Source organism: Lepidothrix coronata, unplaced genomic scaffold, assembly GCF_001604755.1.
Source record: "Lepidothrix coronata isolate B3197 unplaced genomic scaffold, Lepidothrix_coronata-1.0 Scaffold279, whole genome shotgun sequence".
Lineage (NCBI taxonomy): Eukaryota > Metazoa > Chordata > Aves > Passeriformes > Pipridae > Lepidothrix > Lepidothrix coronata.
This window is the reverse complement of record NW_016690459.1, coordinates 171730-191770: the sequence shown is the minus strand read 5'-3', so window position 1 is coordinate 191770 and position 20041 is coordinate 171730. Positions and strand designations below refer to the sequence as shown.

At 51.4% G+C, this 20041-nt stretch overlaps 2 protein-coding genes across 3 annotated transcripts in view; both read left to right on the top strand.

Moving 5' to 3' along the window:
• Positions 1-110: 110 nt before the first annotated feature.
• LOC108508044 lies at positions 111-12233 on the top strand. Of its 2 annotated transcripts, none has more exons than XM_017836572.1 (3): positions 111-2979; positions 3450-8608; positions 9934-12233. In XM_017836572.1, the coding sequence occupies exon 2, from the start codon at positions 3470-3472 to the stop codon at positions 4493-4495; it is 1026 nt and encodes a 341-aa protein (XP_017692061.1). In that variant the 5' UTR covers positions 111-2979; positions 3450-3469; the 3' UTR covers positions 4496-8608; positions 9934-12233. The 2 variants fall into 2 exon arrangements, with proteins under 2 accessions (XP_017692061.1, XP_017692059.1); XM_017836570.1 differs by having other exon boundaries at positions 3446-8608.
• A 2308-nt stretch (positions 12234-14541) lies between these two features.
• CLIC4 (chloride intracellular channel 4) overlaps positions 14542-20041 on the top strand; it is a 29435-nt gene continuing 23935 nt past the window's right edge. The window contains exon 1 of the mRNA XM_017836573.1: positions 14542-14686. Coding sequence (XP_017692062.1) covers positions 14615-14686 — 72 coding nt within the window. The 5' untranslated portion in view covers positions 14542-14614. The remainder of the gene's footprint in view (positions 14687-20041) is intronic.

Here is a 20041-nt window from a genome sequence, read left to right as displayed (position 1 = left end):
TATGGGCATTTACATTTGCTAATCGGCTTTCTTTTGTACGAGGTTCATGAATACTCAGAGATGAAAAAGTATTTGATCCAGTATGCTGGCTCTGGAAAAATTGGGGCTTTTAACTGTCCTGAGGGAGCAGGAAGAGCCCTTTAATTAGTGATGCTCCTGTTGTGTTCTTGCAAAGCAAGAGTCAAACTGGTCAGCTCTGATAGGATGGAGAAGCTTAAAGCAAACCAACCGTGTGCTGTGGAAATGGCTTGTCAGAGCAAGTAAAATGTTTCAAGGTCCTGCAAAAAATGAACAGCAGGTTTAATTAACTTAGTGAAGGAGTTGTAGTTGTGTGAGGAATCCGAGGAATCCTGGGGGCTCACTGCCTTTCCATAATCATGGAATCACAGCGTGGTTTGGGTTGGAAGGGACCTTAAAAGTTACCCAGTTCCAACCCCCATATCATCATACTGGAAACTTGCTGGATTACTGCTGTTGAATTCTTTTAAAAACTCAAGCTGTGCTTCTGAAATCAAATCAGTTCTGAAGTCTGGGGTTCCTCTGGGAGGAGGAATGGAACATATTTTGAATTTTTTTTGTCCTGCATCTGAAGTAGATGTGATGTGTACAATGAAGTGTAGATATTTGATGAGTCTTTTTACTTGCCATCGTGTAGGGTTTTGAACTAAAGCAGGGCTGCTGTAGATCTTGGGTGGAAGGGGATATTTCAAAGTAGCTCCTGCACTTCCTTATGTGCTGCATCTTTGTTTCTTAGCATAAGTATCATTGTATGCTCAAGTGCTTGTAAACCTACTTCAGCAGCTTGAATGTTGAGTATCATCTGTTATTAAAATGTGTATAATAAATTCCAAGAAGCTTCTGGACAAAGACATTTTTAAAAGTACATTTGAGTGGATTTGGTGCTTATGAAGCCACAGACCTGGATATGGGACGTGCTCCTTCAGTTGGATTTTCCCTGGGATGTTCCTGGGCAGCACAAATGACTGGGAGGCTGCAGAGCCCTGGGCTGTGCAGCTCCCAAGGGTTAATGCCTCTTCCTTTATCATCCCAATCTTGCTTCCACCTGGGTTTGGTGACCTCCCAGTGCCTTTTAATCTTAGCACTAATAGAAGTCCTTTAAATATGTTCAGTACCTGAGTCACTGCTTATCTTCCCTCACACCTATTTCCCTCTCCTGCCTCCAGGACTCTGATAAAGGGCCTCACTGCTGGTTTTGGATGTTCCCCCACCTCTCTCCTTTGGAGCTTCTATTGTTGGTGCTCCCTCCTCTTATTTCATCTATCCATAAAGAATGGTTTAGATTTAAAAAGAGCAATTAAATGTGCTCTTTAAGAGGAGTGTAACTTCTAAGTTGTGTTTAGCTGAATATTTTAATTCCTTCCTACTTAACCCATTCAAGTACTAACGTTGTATTTAAATACCAGTCAAAGGATAAACCAGCCTTCTCCTGTCCTCTCCTGAGCTCTCACTGTTCTTGCTGCTCTCAGTGCTGTTGCTTAGATGTTTTTTAGCACAGAATCTCTTCTGGGCTGATTTCCATTTGTGTCTGTACAGCAAAGCTTTGTCCTGGGAAACTGTTGACTGACATCACTGAATTCACTCCTGATCCCCTGATTGAGATCCCATCATCCAAACCCAAACTTGTCTGATCCCTTCACTGCTCCAGCTTCTTGGTTAACCTCTTCTCTCTGTTTTTCATCCTTTTATTTGTAGCTGCTGTAGTTCAGAAAGTGACTGTGCAGGTGCCTGGTGCGACGGGGTGGAAGCTGCGTGGATCTCACTTGCTCTTTTTGTGGTGGATCTGCTAGTGCTGAACGTGGGGGTTTTGACCCAGGCCATCTTCCTGAAGTGACAGGTACAGGGTTTAGAGAAGGGACTTGCTGCAGTAATTATATCTAACTGCACAAAATGGCCCCACTCAAGTTTAGTTGGCTTAAATAATTTAACTGAAAACGAGTCTGCTGGAGTGGGGCTGGAGTGAGTCATGGACAGGCCAGTCTCTGTAGCTCACACAAAAGAAAGATGTATTTGTTGTGTCAACAGGTGGGACAATGGCAGGTGTGTGTGTGTGTGTGTGTGCAAGGGTTCAAAGTTTATAGAAACTCAGTGCTGGATTATTAAATTTTTCCACTTGTGTGACTTTGGCAGTTTGCCTGGGAGTCCTGTGTGGAGCTCTCTGAGCTCCACCACTGGGTTTGCATTGAAACTAAGCAGTGAATTGCCTCAGGGGACAGAACTGTTCTGCTGCTGCTCTGGACAGGGCCTTGTGCTCCCTGCTGTGATCCCAGAGATAAATGAGGCAGAGTTCTGTGCTCAGAGCCATCACTAAACCTGGCTCATCAGAGCTCCCTCGTGCTCAGCCCAGCTGTGTCTGACACAAATGAGGCTCCTGAGCTGACTGGCCAGGGAGGGCTGGAGGGAGGGCCCTGGGCTGGGAGGAGCAGCTCAGACATCCCCGTGCAGTTTTGCACTCTGACTTCATTCCTCAGCACCAAACCTCCAAATATGTGAGTTTTGGTATAAAAAGCAGCTCTTGGAGGAGCAGCTTTCAGCAGGGCATGGAGCTGTATTTTGATTGAGTTTCATTTCAGCTGCTGTGTGTGGTAACTTAAGATTTAGCACAGGATCATCCCATAAACCCTTGAATTGTCTGCCTAAAGTCCATTGTTGGTGTCACCAACGAATCCAGCAAAGCAGTCACTGCCCTGACAGTTCCAGTGGAATTCTGTTTCTCTGGATCAGGCCTTACTCGTTCCAATGAATTACCTGGGTATTTCTTCGAGGACAATAAAAAGATTATTAAAGCTGAGCACAATGGAACAGAACATTGTGTATGTCCAGACTTTAATCAACAGTTTGACTTTTGAACGGGTGTTGTGTGGATCCTGCCTGTCTGCCAGGGAGGGAAGATCCTCTGGAATTCTTCCTTAGCTGGGAGTGTCGGATTTTGCAATGGGACCTGGCCAACTCCCGGGGCAGGTGAGTCAGCGTTTGACACCCCAGTCTGGGTGAAGCTGGATTAGAGGGCAGGTGACTCACGGGGATGGCAGCCACGCTGTGCCATCCGTGCCCTTTGTGCCGCAGCGTTTGGCCACAGGTTTGGCTAATCCCAAAAATCAGCACTGCAGGATGCTGGCTCCCAAACCAGTGCTGGAAGCACAGCTCCCTCAGGTCAGGGTTGCCAGAGGTGGGGAGATGACTGAGCCTTCAGTGCAAGGTGTTTTCATCATCAAATAACTACCTGTAGAGTTCCTATTGTGGCAGATTCTGTAAGAACAGTGGGTTTGCTCCTTTGGGATCAATCCCTTGGGAATTGTGTAGTGAACACCTGCCAGAGCCAGTGGTGCAGGACTTGACCTTCAGGCCATGAGCCAGGACGGGGGGAAGCCGCCCAGCCCAGGACAGGGGGTCAGGAATCATTTTTAACTCCCCCATCTTTCCCCAGCCAGGCCGGGCTGTGTGTGGTGGGATGAGCCGAGCACAGGAGGGATGTGGGGTCCAGAGCCTCCATCCCCCCCTCAAAGGCAGGATGAGGCCGCCCCGCGGGTCCCCAGCGCTCACAGCGTCAGTGTGGCCTTGGGATGGAGCTGGAGCTGCGTGTCCTGAGCAACGGCCACGGCTGGAGAAGGGACAGGAGACGGGAGCAGGGGCTGCTCCGACAGCGATACCGGCGCCTGACACAGCCCCCCGGAGCCAGCTCTGCTGCTGCAGTAAGGTAATAAGTCCAGGGAGCAGCAGGTGCTCATGGAGAAATGGAGAAGGACGTTGTCCACCAGATACTGGAGAGCTCAGGTTGCTCTTTCCAGCTGTGGGAGAGGAGCAGGGCTGGTCCCTGCGTGTGAGCCGCGTCCGCTGCTCCGGGCAGGGTGGGCGACGCTCTGAGTGCTCGGCGTGGGAAGCTCGGGATCCTTCTGTCTCACTTAAAAGAAAACACGGAAAACGGCTGTCTTGGGAAAGCAGCTCTGGGGGGAAGGGAATTGCTGGTTCCTCCACACAAAGGCTTTGTGTTCGGTGCAGGGGCAGAGCTGCAGCTTGTGTAAATTGTTGTGGCTGTGCTGAAAGGAGCGGAGCTCTGCTGCCGACTCAGCTCGGGGATGGCCCCTGGAGAGAAGGGTCAGCCCGTGGGGCCGACTCTCCAAGCACGTGCATCACTTATCTGCTCAGCCAGAGCTTCCTTTTGGGATTTCTCCCCACCCTTGACCTGTGCCGATGCCGTGCCCTGCTCCAGGTTGTCCCCAAGCTCACAAACCTCGGCTGCCTCTGTGGTGCCCCTGCCCTGACCCAGCACGTGTGGTGGGAGAAGGGAATGTCCATGATGGGACAACCTGGGCCTGGGCTCCAGGTGCTGCCTGGGAAGCTCATGGAAAGGTATTTGCCCAGGAAAGGGGATGGTTGTAATCCCTCACTCAGGTTTATAAAGAATTGCCTACAAACTTCACATGAAACCGAAGCCAGCGGAACCTTGGTGAGAAATGCTGATCCCTTTTATGAATAACCCCCACATGCTTCCCCTTTCCAGGAGGGAGGAAGCTCCCATTAAAAATTGATAGTCTCCCTGTCAGCTGGATTTTAATTCAGCAAGTGGATTTGACTACTGATGTGAAAAAACTACCTTTGTCACCGTGCTGATATTTTTTTAATGAGACAGAAATGGTTTGGCACCTTTCCAGCTTATTAAAATCTCTGTGAGTCCACAGGCACTGGCACAAGGGGATGGGAAGGGAAAATTACATTGAGTGCATGATTGGCAAAACAAAATCAAGCACTTTTTTATTTATTTATTTTTAATCTGTTACAAGCCTGTGAATGAATCCTTCTATTATTTATGGGGGAGGATAAAGGGAGCCGTCCCTGTGGCTGCAGGAGGAGGCAGACTCCGCTTTCAGTTCAACTCTTCTTTCCAGACGAGGAAAGTGAACACCTCACTGTTACCCAGGGCAGAGAGAAGTGAAGGTAGCTGTGTGAAAATGGAGTAATTCATGTTTTGTGGGAGAACAGGGCATTACCAGGAGGGGAGGATCTCCACGGGGACAGGGCTCGTGGCAGTGGTCTGTGGGTTCCCTGGGTTACCGCAGGGTAAATCTCTGCTGAAAAAAAGCCTTCCACCCTCCCCAGGGGCTGAGACTGTTTCAGCCCTGCATCCCAGCAGTGAAGTCACCCCAGGGTCTGCATCCTGCACTGGATCAGCTGAGGGAGCTGCTCTCCAGTGACAAGGCTTTGCTACATCCTCACCCAAAGGGCAGCGTGTGCAGAGCACCTCGTCCCAAGGTCGGCCGCGTTGCCAGTGGGGATTTGGCCCTTCTCCAGCTGCTGCTTCCTTCCTCCCTGCCCTCAGCCCAGCACAGCAGCGTGGAGACACTGCAGCAAACGTTAATCTAATTTCCTGCTCGGTGTCCTTTCTGGGTGATCTTTGCTGGGGGAGGAGGGGGATGAGCTGGGTCTGCTGACGCTGCTGTGTAAAGCCGGGCAGCTCATGGGACCAGCCCCCTCCTGCCTCAGTGTCCCCAGCATTCCCCGGTGATGTCATGAAGATTCCTGTTGATAAAATGCTTGATGAAACTCATGTGATTCACATTGTGTTCTTTTGGCAGTTTAGGAGGAGAGTTTTGCTGCAGAGAGGCTGAGGAGCAGGAACCTGCCAGTACCACCGGGCTGTGCCAGGGATACCCCAGGGCTCTGGGATGAGTTTCCTCCTGTAAAGCTTTTCCTAATGTTCCTCGAGGCACCCAATGCTGGGTCCCCCAGGGGCAGATCCCAAAACTGGATGAAGTTCTGACTTGGGGAGGGAAACAGAGGAGAGAAATGAATCTTTGCAGCTGGAGGGATAAGAGCAAGTGGCAGAAGAAATGCCCTCCTGACCAGGCCATTCACCCCCAAAAAAGTGTGGGATAGGCCATGCCCAGGTCCTTTGCAGCTCCCTTTGCCCCTCTTGGCCTGGCTTTGGCACCAGCTCTGCTGGGACCCTCCCCATGTCCCTGAATGCCACTGTTGTGAGCCCTGCAGGTGCCCAGCTCTGACAGGGAAGGGGCCCCAGCTCCCTGGATTTTTGGGTAAGCCAAAATGATGCTACAGGTTTAAATTCCCATGATCAGGCAACGATGCCCAGTCCTGCATCCTCTGAGCCCCACACTCCCACCTGCCCCGAAGGTGAACATCTGCTCTCCAGTTTATAAAAGCTCCACTTCCCCCTGTTGTAACCCCTGGATGGAGCCAAACCTCACACACAGGTTTGCTGTGCCAGAAACAGGGACTTGTCCTGCTGGGCTGAAGTTGTGCAGGTTGAATCTCCCCCTGGATCGTGCCCATGGATGCAGAGCCTGGTGGATTCCGAGGTGCCAGGTGGGTGAGCAGCACGATGCCAAGGCAGATGGTGGGCACAGGGCTGCAGGGACCTTCCTGAACAAAGCAGGGGGGGTTGCCAGGATGCTCTGGGAGCCCCTGGGATGAGTCCCCTGAAACCAGCCCAATGTTCCTGGGCAGATCCCCCCATCCTCCTGGGAGAAGGGGATTTCTGCCTTCTGCTAAGAGAGGATTTGGGTTTATCCTCTGGAGCTGCACATCCCGCTATTAATGAGCAGCCAGGGTATCATTTGAATTTAAATGACATCACAGATGCAGCTCTGCTAATTGCTCATTTGCTTATCCAGGGTAAGGGGTAAATCAGTAAAGGAAACCTGAATCACAGAAAGCTCTTGTGCAGCTCATTAGGATGGGTCTAGGAAAGTGTGTTAACCCTTTCCATGGCAATGCCTCCTTACTCCATTCATGGCTCCATTTCCATCCTGTTGCCCATCTTGCTGCAGGGATTAGCTGGGGAAATGATGCAGATCACCTAGAAATTCTGGGATTCGTGGCTGGGACAGAAGTGAAGGATTTAAAAGGGGGAAATCTCGGCAGTGTTAGTGCTCGGAGAGTTGCTGTGCAGAGCCTGGGTGGGTTTGGACAGCCCTTGTCCTGGGCTGGGCTGTGGGGCAGAGGGATGGCTCCAGTCCTCTGTTATCTATTTGGTGTTGTGCCCAAAATTTTGGCTCTAAATGGCTCTTATCGTTACCTGGTAGGAGCCTGAAGAGTGTCTCGGAGTGATCATTGCACAGAAACGCCACTGGGGTAAAGAGGTGATAATTAAAATTGCAAAATCAAGTACCCGGTGATCTGAAATACCAGAATTTCAGCCTGAGCAGGTAGAGCTTGTGCTGCAGATAACCGGGAAGGTGGGAAGATTTGGGAAATCTTTGGTCCTGCCCCGCAGGATTGTTGTTCTCCCCGTCTGCAGGGCACAAGTGGCTTCACTGAGGGCTGCAGCTGCTTTTTTAATGGGTGACTCAGGAGGTTTGGGCTCAGTTCTCCGTCCTGCTGTGGCCACACCAGGGCTTTGGGACGTCATTCCCTTGTCACTGCCGTGCTGCCTCAGGCTGTGAGGTTTGGAGAAGGTGGAGGAGTTTCTGTGCCCATGTTTGGAGGGCTGGAGCGCTGGACGTGCTGCTGCAATGCAAACAATTTTATCGAAGAGATTACTTCTAAATCCTGGTGGAACTGAGAAATCTTGGCTTCTTGTCCTGATCGTGTTTCCTTTTCTTTCTCGGGTCCTTTGAAAAAAAAAAAATCTGGCTCCTTCCCCTGTGACTCAGATAGGAGGAGATAAACCCCTCATTCATCATGTCCTGCTCGAGTCAGATCAGCGCTTACGCCACCAGTCCGGAGCAGGTTGGCTCAGGGAGGGGTGTTCACTTTGTTCCCTGTGATGAACATAATTCATCTTAGACGTGGACTTTGCCCAAAGAACCACCTGGAAAGCTCCAGGGAGCTGGGATGCCTCCTTGGTGGTGCACAGCTTGGGCACGAGGCCCCTCGGTGGAGGCGTGGGGCTGAGCTGGGGGAGCAGCAGCCTGGGAGGGACTCGTGTTTCTGCAGGAGTAATTCCACATTCCCACTCCAGGATCATGCCTGGTGCTCCCTGAGCCCTCTGTCCATGGGCTTTGCCTGGGATTTAAAGCCTCCCTTGCAGGGCTCCAATAATCCCACTGTCCTGATGCGATAAAAAGACAGTTAAAAAGCCCCATCAGTGTCTTGCTGCCTGCCAGGCCTCGAGGGGCAAATGCACCCAGGGAGGTAATTTGGGACCTTCAGTGGTTCTCAGAGCTGCCTAATCTGCAGAGGGATTTAGTGGGTGCTTGTCTGATGTTGGAGGCTCAGTGCTGGGAGCAGCCAGAGCCCGGGGAAAAGACGGGAGAGGCGGCTGCTGGAACAGCATCACACCACAAAGGGCTTCTGTGCCCAGGGCAGGAGGGTGTTCACCCGGTGTTCAGCCTCACACTCAGGTCTGAGGCTCAGAGCAGGGGGAGGAGGAGGGCAGGGAGGTTTTCCTTACCTGGGGCAGGACACAAGTGACAGAGACTCATCTTCACCTGAGCTGTTGGCTTTGTTCTCTCCCTCCTCTTGCTGGTGTGAGGTAGCACCACACGCCCTCATCAGCTGCCCGTGTTTGGGAGCCCCTCAGGAGCAGAAAACAGCCCCCTCCTCTCCTCAAAGGCTTCTGCCACGCTTGAAGCTTTGCTGTGGAGCCAAGAACGTGAGCAGTGAGAAGAAAACCTGGTTGGTATTTCTGAAGGTGAGAGTCTTGCCATAAATTGGGATGGGTTATCAGGTGCCTACACTGATAGAATCCGAGAATCATGGACCGGTTTGGGATGGAAGGGACCTTAAAGCCCATCTCGTTCTGACCCCCTGCCATGGGCAGGGACACCTTCCACCTGACCAGGTCGCTCAGAGCCCCATCCTTGGACACTTCCAGGGATGGGGCAGCCACAGTTTCTCTGGGCAACCTGTGGCAGGGCCTCCCTGCCCTCACAGGGAAGAATTTTTTCTTAATATCCGTGGGTTTGGATCAAGCCAGTCTGGGGATAAAGAGATTTGGGTGTTGGATTTGGGGTTTTGTGTTGGTTTTTTTTGTCTGTGATGTTGCCCTGCACCCCGCAGAGCTGATACACCGTCTCAGTGTCATTCCTGTAACTGGAGTGATCCCCTGTAGATCCATTCATGGGGGATGAAAGCTGGGAAGGAGCTGGTGCTTCCCCTGCCTGTGCACACACAAAGGAACCCCAGGACACAGAGGCTGTGCTGCCTTTGCACCCTGGGGTCGGACAGAACCTGCAGACCATCAAACCCCCACATCAAACAGCGTCTCCTCCACTGAAGCTTCGTGACAGAAGCCAGTCCACGGTGTTGCAACCCAGCTGGGATCTAATGGACTGAGTTCATTAGGGCTCCCAGCAACTTCCAGGCTTTTCAGATGGTGGAAATTCAGCAGGAAACCTCGCTGGTGGCTCTGATTGCTGCACTTCGGGGTGGCGTGGCTGATTTAACCACTTAATGAACCAGAGCCAGGCAAGCCTGGCATTGTCATTTTGGGAGAAGCAGATTGTGTAGGGTTTTTTTTCTAAGCAAAATCACCTTATCAGTCCAGGTGTTTGAATCACCTGGAGACAAACCTTAAAAGAAAACAGCCAATACCTTAATTTATTTACTTTCAGGCAACTTCTATACATAAAGGTGGGGAAATAGAGATTTTAATCAGGCACGGGAAACTTTTTTTTTCTTTTTTTTTTTTTTCCCCCAAATAACTTTTCAAACCAGAACTGCACTGGATTTTGGGTTTTTCTTGAAGGAACTTCTTGTTCATGTGCATCTGCACAGTGATGCAGGGACACCTTCCAGCTGACCAGGTCGCTCAGAGCCCCATCCTTGGACACTTCCAGGGATGGGGCAGCCACAGTTTCTCTGGGCAACCTGTGGCAGGGCCTCCCCACCCTTGCAGGGGAGAATGTTTTCCTGTTTTGGGGATGTGTCCCAGGGAGGTTTCCCAGCACCCAGACTCAGCTCCCAGCTCCCTTCACAGCAGCTGAGGCTCCAACTCTGCCTCTTGGTCCTTTCCAGGTCGCTTTTTACGAAAGGGAGAAGCCAAAACCTTTGTTTGCTGGTGCTCACAGCGGAGAACAGGCCGGTGTCTGGATTTGGAAAGTAGGGCAGTGAGAATCCCCGGCGAGGCGAGCAGAGCCTGGCAACAACCTCCTGCTGAAAGGGCAGAGTCGGGCATTCTGTCCCTCCTGTTGTCTGGGTGGCCCTGAGAGCCAAGTTCCCTTTGCCCTTCCTTGGATGCCACCTCCAAACACAGGGAGGTGACGGGCAGTGAAACTTCCCCGGGGTTCCAGCGGCACTGAAGGGAGCGAGGTGAAAGCTCTGCCTGTGTCAGCGTTCCCACAAACCTGCCCCCACGGTGCCTCCGTGGAGAGGACCCAAGGCAGCAGACCCAAACCTACAGACAATGCCTGCTTTGTCCACCTCCCTTCTCCTCGGGCGCCGTGAGATGCTGAGTCCAAACATTTAACCACAAAATGCATTAATTACCATCCAGCTCCCCGGGGTAAGGCCCATATGCCAGTAACCAGGGAAGGGGAAAAAAAAAAAAAAGGCATGGAAAGTACATTGATTGTTAAATGACTCTGACTGCAATTACTGCCACTAAAAGTTCCTGATGAACATTTCCTAGAAACATTCAGTTCTCCAGCCCCTGTGCTTGGAGCGGCGTTAACTTGGACCGTGCAAAAGAGGAGCGACCCAGAAATTGTGGGATGAAGGCAACTTCCCACATAATGGCATGGGATGTGTCCTCTGCTCCTGTAGTTCTGCCTCAACCCACAGCAGAGAGCTGTTTTCCACGGGGTTTTTCCACCCGTGGCAGATGTCAGGTCCGATGGAACACGGTGTGTCCTCAGCTGCTCACTCCAGCTCCTGAGCCCGCAGCTAATGCTGGAGTTTGGCATCCGCCCCGGATGGAAATGAGCTACCCAGGGACAGCTGCTTGGGAATTACAGCAAACTGCAAACAGTCTGACACCAGCAGAAGTTTGATTTCCCCCACGCTGCCTGTAAATCTGGCGGGCTCACACCTCCCCAGCAGCTCCAAACCCAAACTCTGCTCAGAGCAGGGTAAGAAAACAGGAAGGAGCAATGACAGAGTGGCCAAGGTGGCAGGTGATGGATGGAGCCGAAATCCCGCTCGGTGCCTGGATGGGGGAAGGAAATGGGAGCTCGTGGAGTTGCTCTGCTAAGGGGGCACCCCCTCAGCAGAGCCACTGGGACACTGGGACACTGGGACACAGGGACACTGGGACACAGGGACACTGGGACACTGGGACACTGGGACATGCCGTCCCCGGGCCTGCGGTCGCTGCCCTTCCGCTGGAAGTCTCCAGGGAAGGACTTTGCAGCATCCCAGCCCAGGATCCCGAATTAGCATTGGAATGAGAGTGCTGGTATTTTTAAACCGGGGTGTGTCATTCCTGCCTTTCTCGTAATAGGTGTCCGTGGGCAGGTTCTTCTCAGAGCCTCATCCAGCGCTGCTTTAAGGAGCTCTGATGAACCCCAGAGTCAGGACAGGCTCTCACTTCCAGCTGGCACGGGATGGTCTGTGCCTTTCCAAACTTCCTCAGCACCTTTCTTCTCAAAGCTCTTCCATTATGCTTAAAAGCCAGGATGTTCATACTGTGTTCCCACTGACCTGTGTGCTGAGCTCCTCCAGTGCCTGAAAAATTCCCTCTAGAAATGAAATCCCATTTTTGAGCCCCCGGGGTCAATGTGGCAGCGAATTCCACCCCTGGAACAGCGAGGGCCAGGGCAGGAGAATGCCTGCTTTGATATCTTTAACATCTGATGCCTCCACTTTCAAAAGCACTTGGAAAGTTTGAGATGGAAAATCGCTGCAGAAAGGCCAAAAGTGCTGGAGAAGTGAAACAATAATAACGTTGTTTTGCTGCTCTGCCAAATGGGAATGAACCTCCTCAATGCAGCATGAAATAATATCGAGGGAGTGACCCACTGAGCACAGGTAGGGGGCCAGAATTGCTTTGTTCCGACTCCCTGGCTTGGTGCAAATTTAGCTTTGAGCAAGTCACTTAACTTTCCTGACTCATTCCTCACCACTGTTAAGGTGGGTGATACTCATTCCCCTATGGGTTGTTAGGAGGACTGGTGGTTTGTTATGTAAAGCTTGGACAAATTAAGTCTAAGTATTATCAAAAGAAAAAAAAAATAAACCTTCCAGAATAGTATAAGCAGTGATTACTGATCTGGGAAAGAATCGAGAGCTTTCAGTGTTCAGAACTGTTCTGGGCATCGTTAGGGGGTTCCTTTGAATGGGGACTGTGAGGGGTTTGATAGGTGGCAGCTAGAAACCAGGCAAATGTCATCTAAAAGTGAAATAATTGAAAAGATATTAAACAAGAGCCAAGGCTGGTGCAGCTGGGTATAAACGAAATAAGCTATTAGCTGCTCTGCAAGAGAACAGCATGGGAGCGCTTTTGTTAGAGGAGAAGTGCAGCGGTGGTGAGGGAAAAACAGCCCTGGCAGCTCCTTTGTAGGGCTGGTGAAACATAAAAAGGCCCCGAGCGCCTCACAGACCTCAAATTTGTTGCTCTACACCCACCTTTATGGGCGCCGTGGGAGAGCTGTTTCTTTGTGCTGAACCACTGCCTTTTCACGGGGAGGTGGGTCTGTGCTTCGGGGAGGCTTTGAAGGGGTTTAAACTTTTACAAAAGCCTGTGATTTTAAAACTTTTGGTGGAGGAGGAGGGCGAAGCAGAGAGGAAGGCTGTGGTGAGGAGTACCTGGCTCAGTGTTCCTTATCCTGGAAAAAGGACTCAGCTCCTGCCTTTCCCACCAGACAGAGGGTACAGCTTTCCCTGCCACGTGCTGCAATGGCCTCGCAATAAAAGCCCCTCGTTAAACCAGTTCCTGAGGCTACTGGGGGCATTTGGCCCAGCTGGTGCAAATTTCTTAGCCTGCCATGCAGCAACGTGAATGGAAAGCCCAAGATTGATGGATGAATGGACTGAATGTTTCTGTGACAATCCCATTTAAGGGAAATTTTTTTCTCTCCCTTCCACCCCACCCACGTTCCAAGGAAGGTGGGGGTGCCCTTTGTGGTACAGGCTGCAATTAATTAATGGGCAATTATGGAGGGAGGTTCCTGGCACGGTCCTGCCGTGCTCCCACATCGCTTTGGTTACAGTGACACGCCGATTTCCAGCTTAGACTGTCCCACCCCGTGAATCAGCGAGATTCCTTGGACTCTGTAAAACAAACAGAAACGAATATTCCACTGGCTCCCGGGGAGCCGAGGCTGTGCAGGAGCTGCAGGAACGGGAATGAAAAGGACTTTGTCACATCGGTGGCCCAGTCCTATCAGCTCCGGAGAGGGGCCGACAGCAGTTTTTCCTGCTCCAGATGAATTCAAGGGCATTCAAAACTGATATTTGCGTAAAGACATCCGGTTATGCAGAACCGAGGGCAGAAAAACGCCCTGGAGAGTAGGAGGTTTTATTATTACCAGCGAATCCTCCGTTGGTAACCATTCCATCCGGAGCCATTCCTGGCTGCAGGGATGGATTTGGGTACAAATTACAGGGAGGTTCATCCCAGCGCTGCGTCTCCAAGTCACCGCGGGCCACCTCGGGGGATCCCACAGCCCCGTCCTGCCCTGGGAACGGCTCTGCCCAGACGTTCAGGTGCAGCTGAGCTCAGACTATTAAAAACAGAGTCTGGGCTCCCGGAAAAAAAAAAAAAAAAAGGAAGGACTGGGAGCGAGGGTGGAGGTGCCGGGGAATAAAAGCCGCTCTGTTCCCGCGGCCTGGGCTCCACGAGGCGCGAAGCCGCATGGGGAAAATGTGATCCCAGGCCGTGCTATTTTGGTGAAAAGACTCGGGGGGGGGAAAAAGAAAAAGCTCGGTTTCGTTTCATCCCGATGTTTCGCCCAGTTCTCCCGCACAGATTTTCTGTCCGGCTCCTCAGCCCCTGACCTTAATAGTGAGGGAAAAAGCAGGCTGGAAACTCTGCTGCCTCTTGGAATGGATTTTCCCCGCAGCCAGGAAAGCAGCTGTTTGTGCTGCTCTGGCGTGGCGGGTCCATGAGTGGGGGAGTCTCTACATTTTACAGTTTTCCCTGAGGGGGAGGCGGGCTGAGGCGACGGTGGGGGGAAACACACACACACAGACCCCGACCACCTCCCCGGCGCGGGCAGCGGCACCGCCAGGGCCGCTCCCAGACGTGAGGTCATCGGGCACCGCCGGGGGCGTCCCGAGCTGACAGGGAGGTGTCCCCGCCGCTGTGAGGGGGAACAGTGGGGACCCCACGTCCCAAAGGGGAACCCCGGCCCTGAGGGGACTCTGCGCCCGCCATGGCCGGCGGCGCCCCCTCAGCGCTGCCCCCTCGGCGGGGCCACGCCCCTTTCATACAACCACGCCCCTTTCATACAACCACGCCCCTTCACGAGGAGGTCACGCCCCTTTCAGGGAGGTCACGCCCCTTCAGCCCAGCCGGCCCGACTGCGCTCCCTTAGGGAGGCCCCGCCCCCTCGAGGAGGCCCCGCCCACCCTCGCGCGGCCCCGGCGGGCTCCGGGCGCGGGGCGGGGCCGCCCTCAGTCGCGCGCAGGGCGGGCGAGGGGAGCGGAGCGGCTTCGCCGTCCCGGCTGTGGCAGCAGCAGCAGCGGCGGCGGCGGGCGAGGCTAAGGCGGGGCGGGGGCTGCAGGAGTGGCGGCGGCAGCGGCGGCGGCAGCGGCGGCGATGGCGCTCTCCGTGCCGGTCAACGGGCTGAAGGAGAGCGACAAGGAGCCCGTCATCGAGCTCTTCGTCAAGGTACGGCCAAGGGAAGGGAAGGAGCGGAGGGGAGGATGGGGGGGGTCCCGTGTGGGCGCCGGGCGCGCGCGCGCTCCGACCGTTGGGCTCCGCCGCCCCCCCTCCCCTCACCCCGCCGCTCGCCCGCCCGGGGCGCTCCGAGTCCCCTCACGGCTTTCTGGGGACCCTCCGCCCGGCGCCCCCCTCTGAGCACCCCCCGAGGGCGCGGGGCTCCCCTGAGGTGCGGGGCGGCCGCGCACAAAAGCGGGGAGCGAGCGAGAGAGGGAGAGAGGGAAGGAGGGCGGGAGGGCGTGTGCCCGGCGCCGGGAGCGGGGTGCGGGAGCCGCGGCTGAGTCAGTGCGCGCAGATGGAGCGGGCGATAGCGCGGACCCGGCGAAGGAGGGGGGGGGGAAAAAGTCACTCCGGGGAAAAAAGTGTTGTGCGTTTTGCTGGAAGATTCTCTGCCCGGCCCGTGCGCGGCAGGACCGCGGGCAGCGGCGGAGGGGGAGCGGCAACCTCAGCTCGCCACAAAAGCATCGCCCCCCGCGGGGTCGTCGCCCGGCATTGTGCGCCCGGAACGCGGCGAAAAGGTGGCAAAAACACCGAGTTACTGCTCGCTCCCCGCCTAAGAAAGTCTACTTTTGTGTCGGAAACCGACCGCCAGTTTTTTATCCGAACCAGAAGAATGAGCATGTGTTGTACTGCCCTTATCTGGCAGAGATACCATATGGTATCTCCACATGTTTTGCATTCATTTGTTGCTGTATGATGCAATATTTTGCATCCTCCCGGGCTCTGGTGATGCAGCATCTTACTTTTGACTTCATATCAAAAGTGCACAGAGTAATTGGTGTTAATCTTCTCTTTTCTGTGCTTAAACGCCCTTTAATGAAAAGGCTCTGTAGAAAAGTATTTAAATTCTTCGGGTGAAGTTTCTTTCTGTTGCAGTGAGAAAATCGGAGATCTCTTCATCTGAGATCTTGGGAATTGCTTTGTATGAAAGCCACGATGACAAACATGGAAATTTCCAGCAGATTAGGTAGAGCTTTGAAAATAAATTATTCAATATAGATTTTATTTATGCTCTAGAAGCGTCGAATTTTTCCCCCTTTCATAGTTTTGAATCGTGTCAAGAGGCAGTAATGGGACCAAGGGAAAGCAGTGGAGGATTCTAGACCTGATTTTAGTCAGAATATTTAGGCTCTTAGTATAGAGGTTAGAACTTACAACTCCATCAATTAAGTTACAGATTACTTTGCATTATTTATAGCAGTGCTACTTTAATATACCATGCTAACTTATCTGTCCTAAAGTTTGCTGGCTGATTTTTTTCTTACTTTTAAACAACTTAGAGCAGTGATTGATGGCAGAAGGATTTGGGGACAGGGGAAATAACCTTTGTGGGTGTGTTTAAAGAGAATATTTCATGCATGAGGAGTGGCATGGAAGAAGTTGTAAAAATAGTTGTGAGAAAGATGTGTTCATTCTGATTTAATCTGGACCAATAAAGGTTGAGACTGTATGAAAGGGGATAATCAGTGACATTTTTCTGTCCCTCTCACTTCTTTATTGGCATGGGTTTAAGAAGGCTAAATTTGGGATTGTCAGTGAGTTGTTTCTCCCTCAAGGAAACCTTTTCCCAGTGACTGCTGCACGCTGTCTGCCTTTAGGATGAAGTTCAGGTTAAAAAAAGAAGTTATTCTTGTCTGCCCTCATGATGTTCAGGTAAAGGTTATTTCCCTGTAAAATCCTTCAGAGGAAGAACAACCCCCTCTGCCCCAGCAGACAGACCAAAATAGTTGTTTCACCTGGGTGTTGTTGCCTGTCCCACACCTTATTGAAGCTGTTCAGCATTATCAGGGTAGTGTTTTTGTAAAGCCTATAAAAGTCTTGTTTTCTGACTCATTTAGATGGTCACCTCAGCAAATGCAAGCAGAATATGGTTATTGAATGGAATGTCTATAGAGGGGAGCACTAGATTTTGATTTAGTCATTTTTTTTCCCCTGTAAATGAGGAGCTCAGTGTGCTGCAGTTTTTCACCTGGTTGTGGCTGCAATGTAGAAAAAAAAATAAATCTGAATTTACCGAGTGTTTCTCGACGTAGCCGATCACTTTTCAGGCAGTGTCTGGGCTCTCGGTTCTCCCCGTGCGCTGTTGGGCAGCGAAGCTCTTCAGGCAGAGGTAGTGGAAAGGCTTCTCGACCAAAATCGAGCTCTCTGCCAAACGCCCGCGGCCCAAGGGCGGTAACTGCATGACCTGAGCACAAAGGATTGTAGCAGCCCAGACTAAGATGAAACAAAGGTACGGATTAAAGCTTGAGAAACAAACCTGCGAAGCAGGAGAGAAAGGGTTTGGCTCCGAGCCCAAGACGTTGGGTTTGAACCTCATTAAATTGTGATCAGTAACAAAATAGGCCGGGCACAGCATGGGGAGGAGCACACACATAGCTGGGTTTCAGTTATGAATAACTACGTGGGGCTGTTTGTCACCAGCAAAGCGATTTTTTTTTTCCTCCAAAGACACTGTATCAATCTGCTGTTACTTGTATTTTCGTAGCCTGTGATGGTAACTACCCTCAGAATTAGGGTGCTTAGGTAGGAAAATATGTTACAGCGCTGAAAGGGAGGTGATTGATCTGTTCCTTGGCCTCACAATGAGTAGTTTCAGCAGTTTTTCATTACAGAGCCGGTGGGCTGCCTGTGGTCTCTTTTAGACCAGCTGTAAATATTTTTCAAGTCTTTTCTCCTGAGAGCTGATTAGGAGAAACCAGTGATGTATCTGATTTCATTTAGTTTCCTTGTATGTCCCCATGTTTTATTCATGAGGGAGGCCCACTTCCATTGTCTAAGAGGAATATTTTTCTCTGCCCTAGTGGCATTTCGGAGTAGTGAAGGCTGCATTGTGGTGAGTGTGCTCACAGAAACTTGAGCGCTGTGATCTGAACACAGCTTGTGTAGGTCACTTGGAATAATAGCTGCAGTTTAGTCGATCATGTGTGGAATTTTATTGTAAATAAAAAGCGTGGTGGACTGACCTGGTCAAATAGAACAGGGAAGTCACAGGACAGAGTTACAAAACTCCTTGTGCAGCTCCTTCGTGGGAGTGTGCAGAGGACATGAGGATGGAGCTGCTGAAAGCCCAGCCTTGGTGTTCTGGAGGGCAGTCAGGGACTGCACCCTCCTGTAACAGCGAGGTGAAGACACGCAGGGTCAGCGAGTTCAGTGTTAAAGGCAAAAAACAAGACTCAACAAACAAGGATTTCACAGTCTACTGGCACGAGATGGGTCAGAGTAGATGCAGGTAACTGTTGAGGAAGGTGCTCTCCTCTCCCCTGGGTGACGTGTGTATACTTGCAAATTAATTAGACCTCGGATTTCTGGCAGCTTTCAAATATCATTGCGAAACTGGGCACCTGCTTTGAAAATCAGATAGTGTCTATTATTTGTTTACCTGTGAACTGTACTCTCAGGAGAAAAAAACCCTGCTATTTCACATTTCATAAATACCCCACTCTGAAACGCTCCCGGTGACTGTAAGAGAGGCTTGTCTACATTTTTGTATATCTGAATTAAACAGAGATTTGGCAGGTGAACTGTTTGTCTTCCGGGACCTGGGTCTGTTTTGTTCAGCTCAGGAAGGGGATGTGTGGATCCTGCATCTCCAGCAGCAGCTGGATGTGAGCTCAGGGCTGGGCTTTGCCTGGATTCAGGTCTGCCTTTGTCTCACTCTGCTCATTCCCTTACGTAAGCTCTGATGTGTCAGTCTGGAGCCCTATAGCTGCTGTATGGTGGTTTATAACAAACCATCCCATGATCTTGTTTGTCAGCAGGTTTCTTTCCCTTTTTTCACCTACAATGTAGCTGTACAGTTTAAAGGCACGTTGATACAAGGAAATAACAGGACTGGAGACATGCAACATTGCTTCTCAGAGATAGCCTTGGCAGGGCTGTTGCTTGATAATCTTATTAGATAAGTCTCCTCCTTACGTAGCAGATCATCCTTTGGAGGGTTTGATGTAATAACCTCAGCACTTGAGAACCTCCTCAGCCTGCCTTTGATAAGTGTCTGGTATAGACAGCAAAGTCTTATTTCTTGTGAGCAAACACTGGGGTGTTGTAAAGGAGCCCTTTATAAACTGAGGGGTAACCATCTTGTATCCCGTGCTCAGTGGCCAGCAAACTGTATTCCTTTAAACTCTGCTTGGGGAAGTTCTCACAGCCACAAACATCCTTGGCTTTCTGATTGGAATCTGACTGCTCAGACAGAAACTGGTGCACTTGGTGCAGCGTTGTTAAAAGTACAGAGCTGGTCTCGAGTGTAAATGTTAATTTTTTTGCAAAACATTGGTATGGAAGCTTAGAGCCTGATAGCAATCATTTCCAAAGGGATTACACAGATGAGTTAGCTTTCCTTCAGTCAGGAATTGCTTCTGAGCACACTGCAGCAGTAATGGTTGTATTCCCTGGGATCCATCCTCCCCTTTCCAATGATTAACATCTACACAGCTCTGATTGTCAAGAGAACTTGTGGTTTACTTTGCAGCTGAAATAAGTCTTAAACACTTAGTGCACTTTTCCTCCTTTTCCCCTCAAAGGAGTCTGAAAGCTGTCTAAGTTGCCAAATTCCAGCTCCTGGCCCTTGGCAGGCTGTGGATCATCCTGGGCTGTGCAGTCATGGGCAGTGGTGCTTGTGAGTCACTCACTCCGTGCATCAGACAAGTGCTCTGTGCCACAGATGCATTCTTGGAACACAGATACTGCTGTAAAAGACAAATCTGTCCTCAGTCTTCCCAGCTGGGATTTCTCAGGGTGTGTATTAAAGCCTTGAAGGGGAAGGAAGAGTCTGTGTGTCAGAGCACTTGGTGTGGGACAAACTTCAGGGCCTGGGTGCTGTTGGGGGATCTGAGCCCTGTCCTGATGCTTTTGTGTGTCAGTCACTGACTGGGGGTGTGAGCAGGGAGGAATCCACAAAGCAGGGCAGACCTCACTGAACACCAGCATTCCTGTGAGAATGTAGGAAGAGAATGAGAATCCTCCTAAAGAGAGCCTTGTCCGTAGGTAGAGAGAGATGATTGTTGAGAAGTAACAGGGGGATATGAGGAACACTTACATAAACTGGGTTTCACTGGTAGGAAGTGGGTGGGAGGTCTGGGACAGTATTAGCATCCTAAGAAGTTCATAATCATCACCCTCCCAGCCTGAAGTGACTCAGTGTCCCTGTCTATCCTTCCCTGGTTATCCTGACCTCATCTTGTGGACAGAAAGGCAGTTCCTGATGTGAGCAGTAAGACTGTCCTCAGTTGGAATAGAGTGAGCAGGGAAGTGATTGGTTCTGGAGCTGGACTGGGGGATTTTTGAAGGCTGAGTTGTCCCTTA

Coding starts and splice junctions, on each gene's coding strand:
- LOC108508044 (XM_017836570.1), top strand. CDS start 2,953: ATGGGACCTGGCCAACTCCCGGGGCAG. Junction 2,980..3,445: donor CTGGCCAACTCCCGGGGCAG/GTGAGTCAGCGT, acceptor ATCTTTCCCCAG/CCAGGCCGGGCTGTGTGTGG.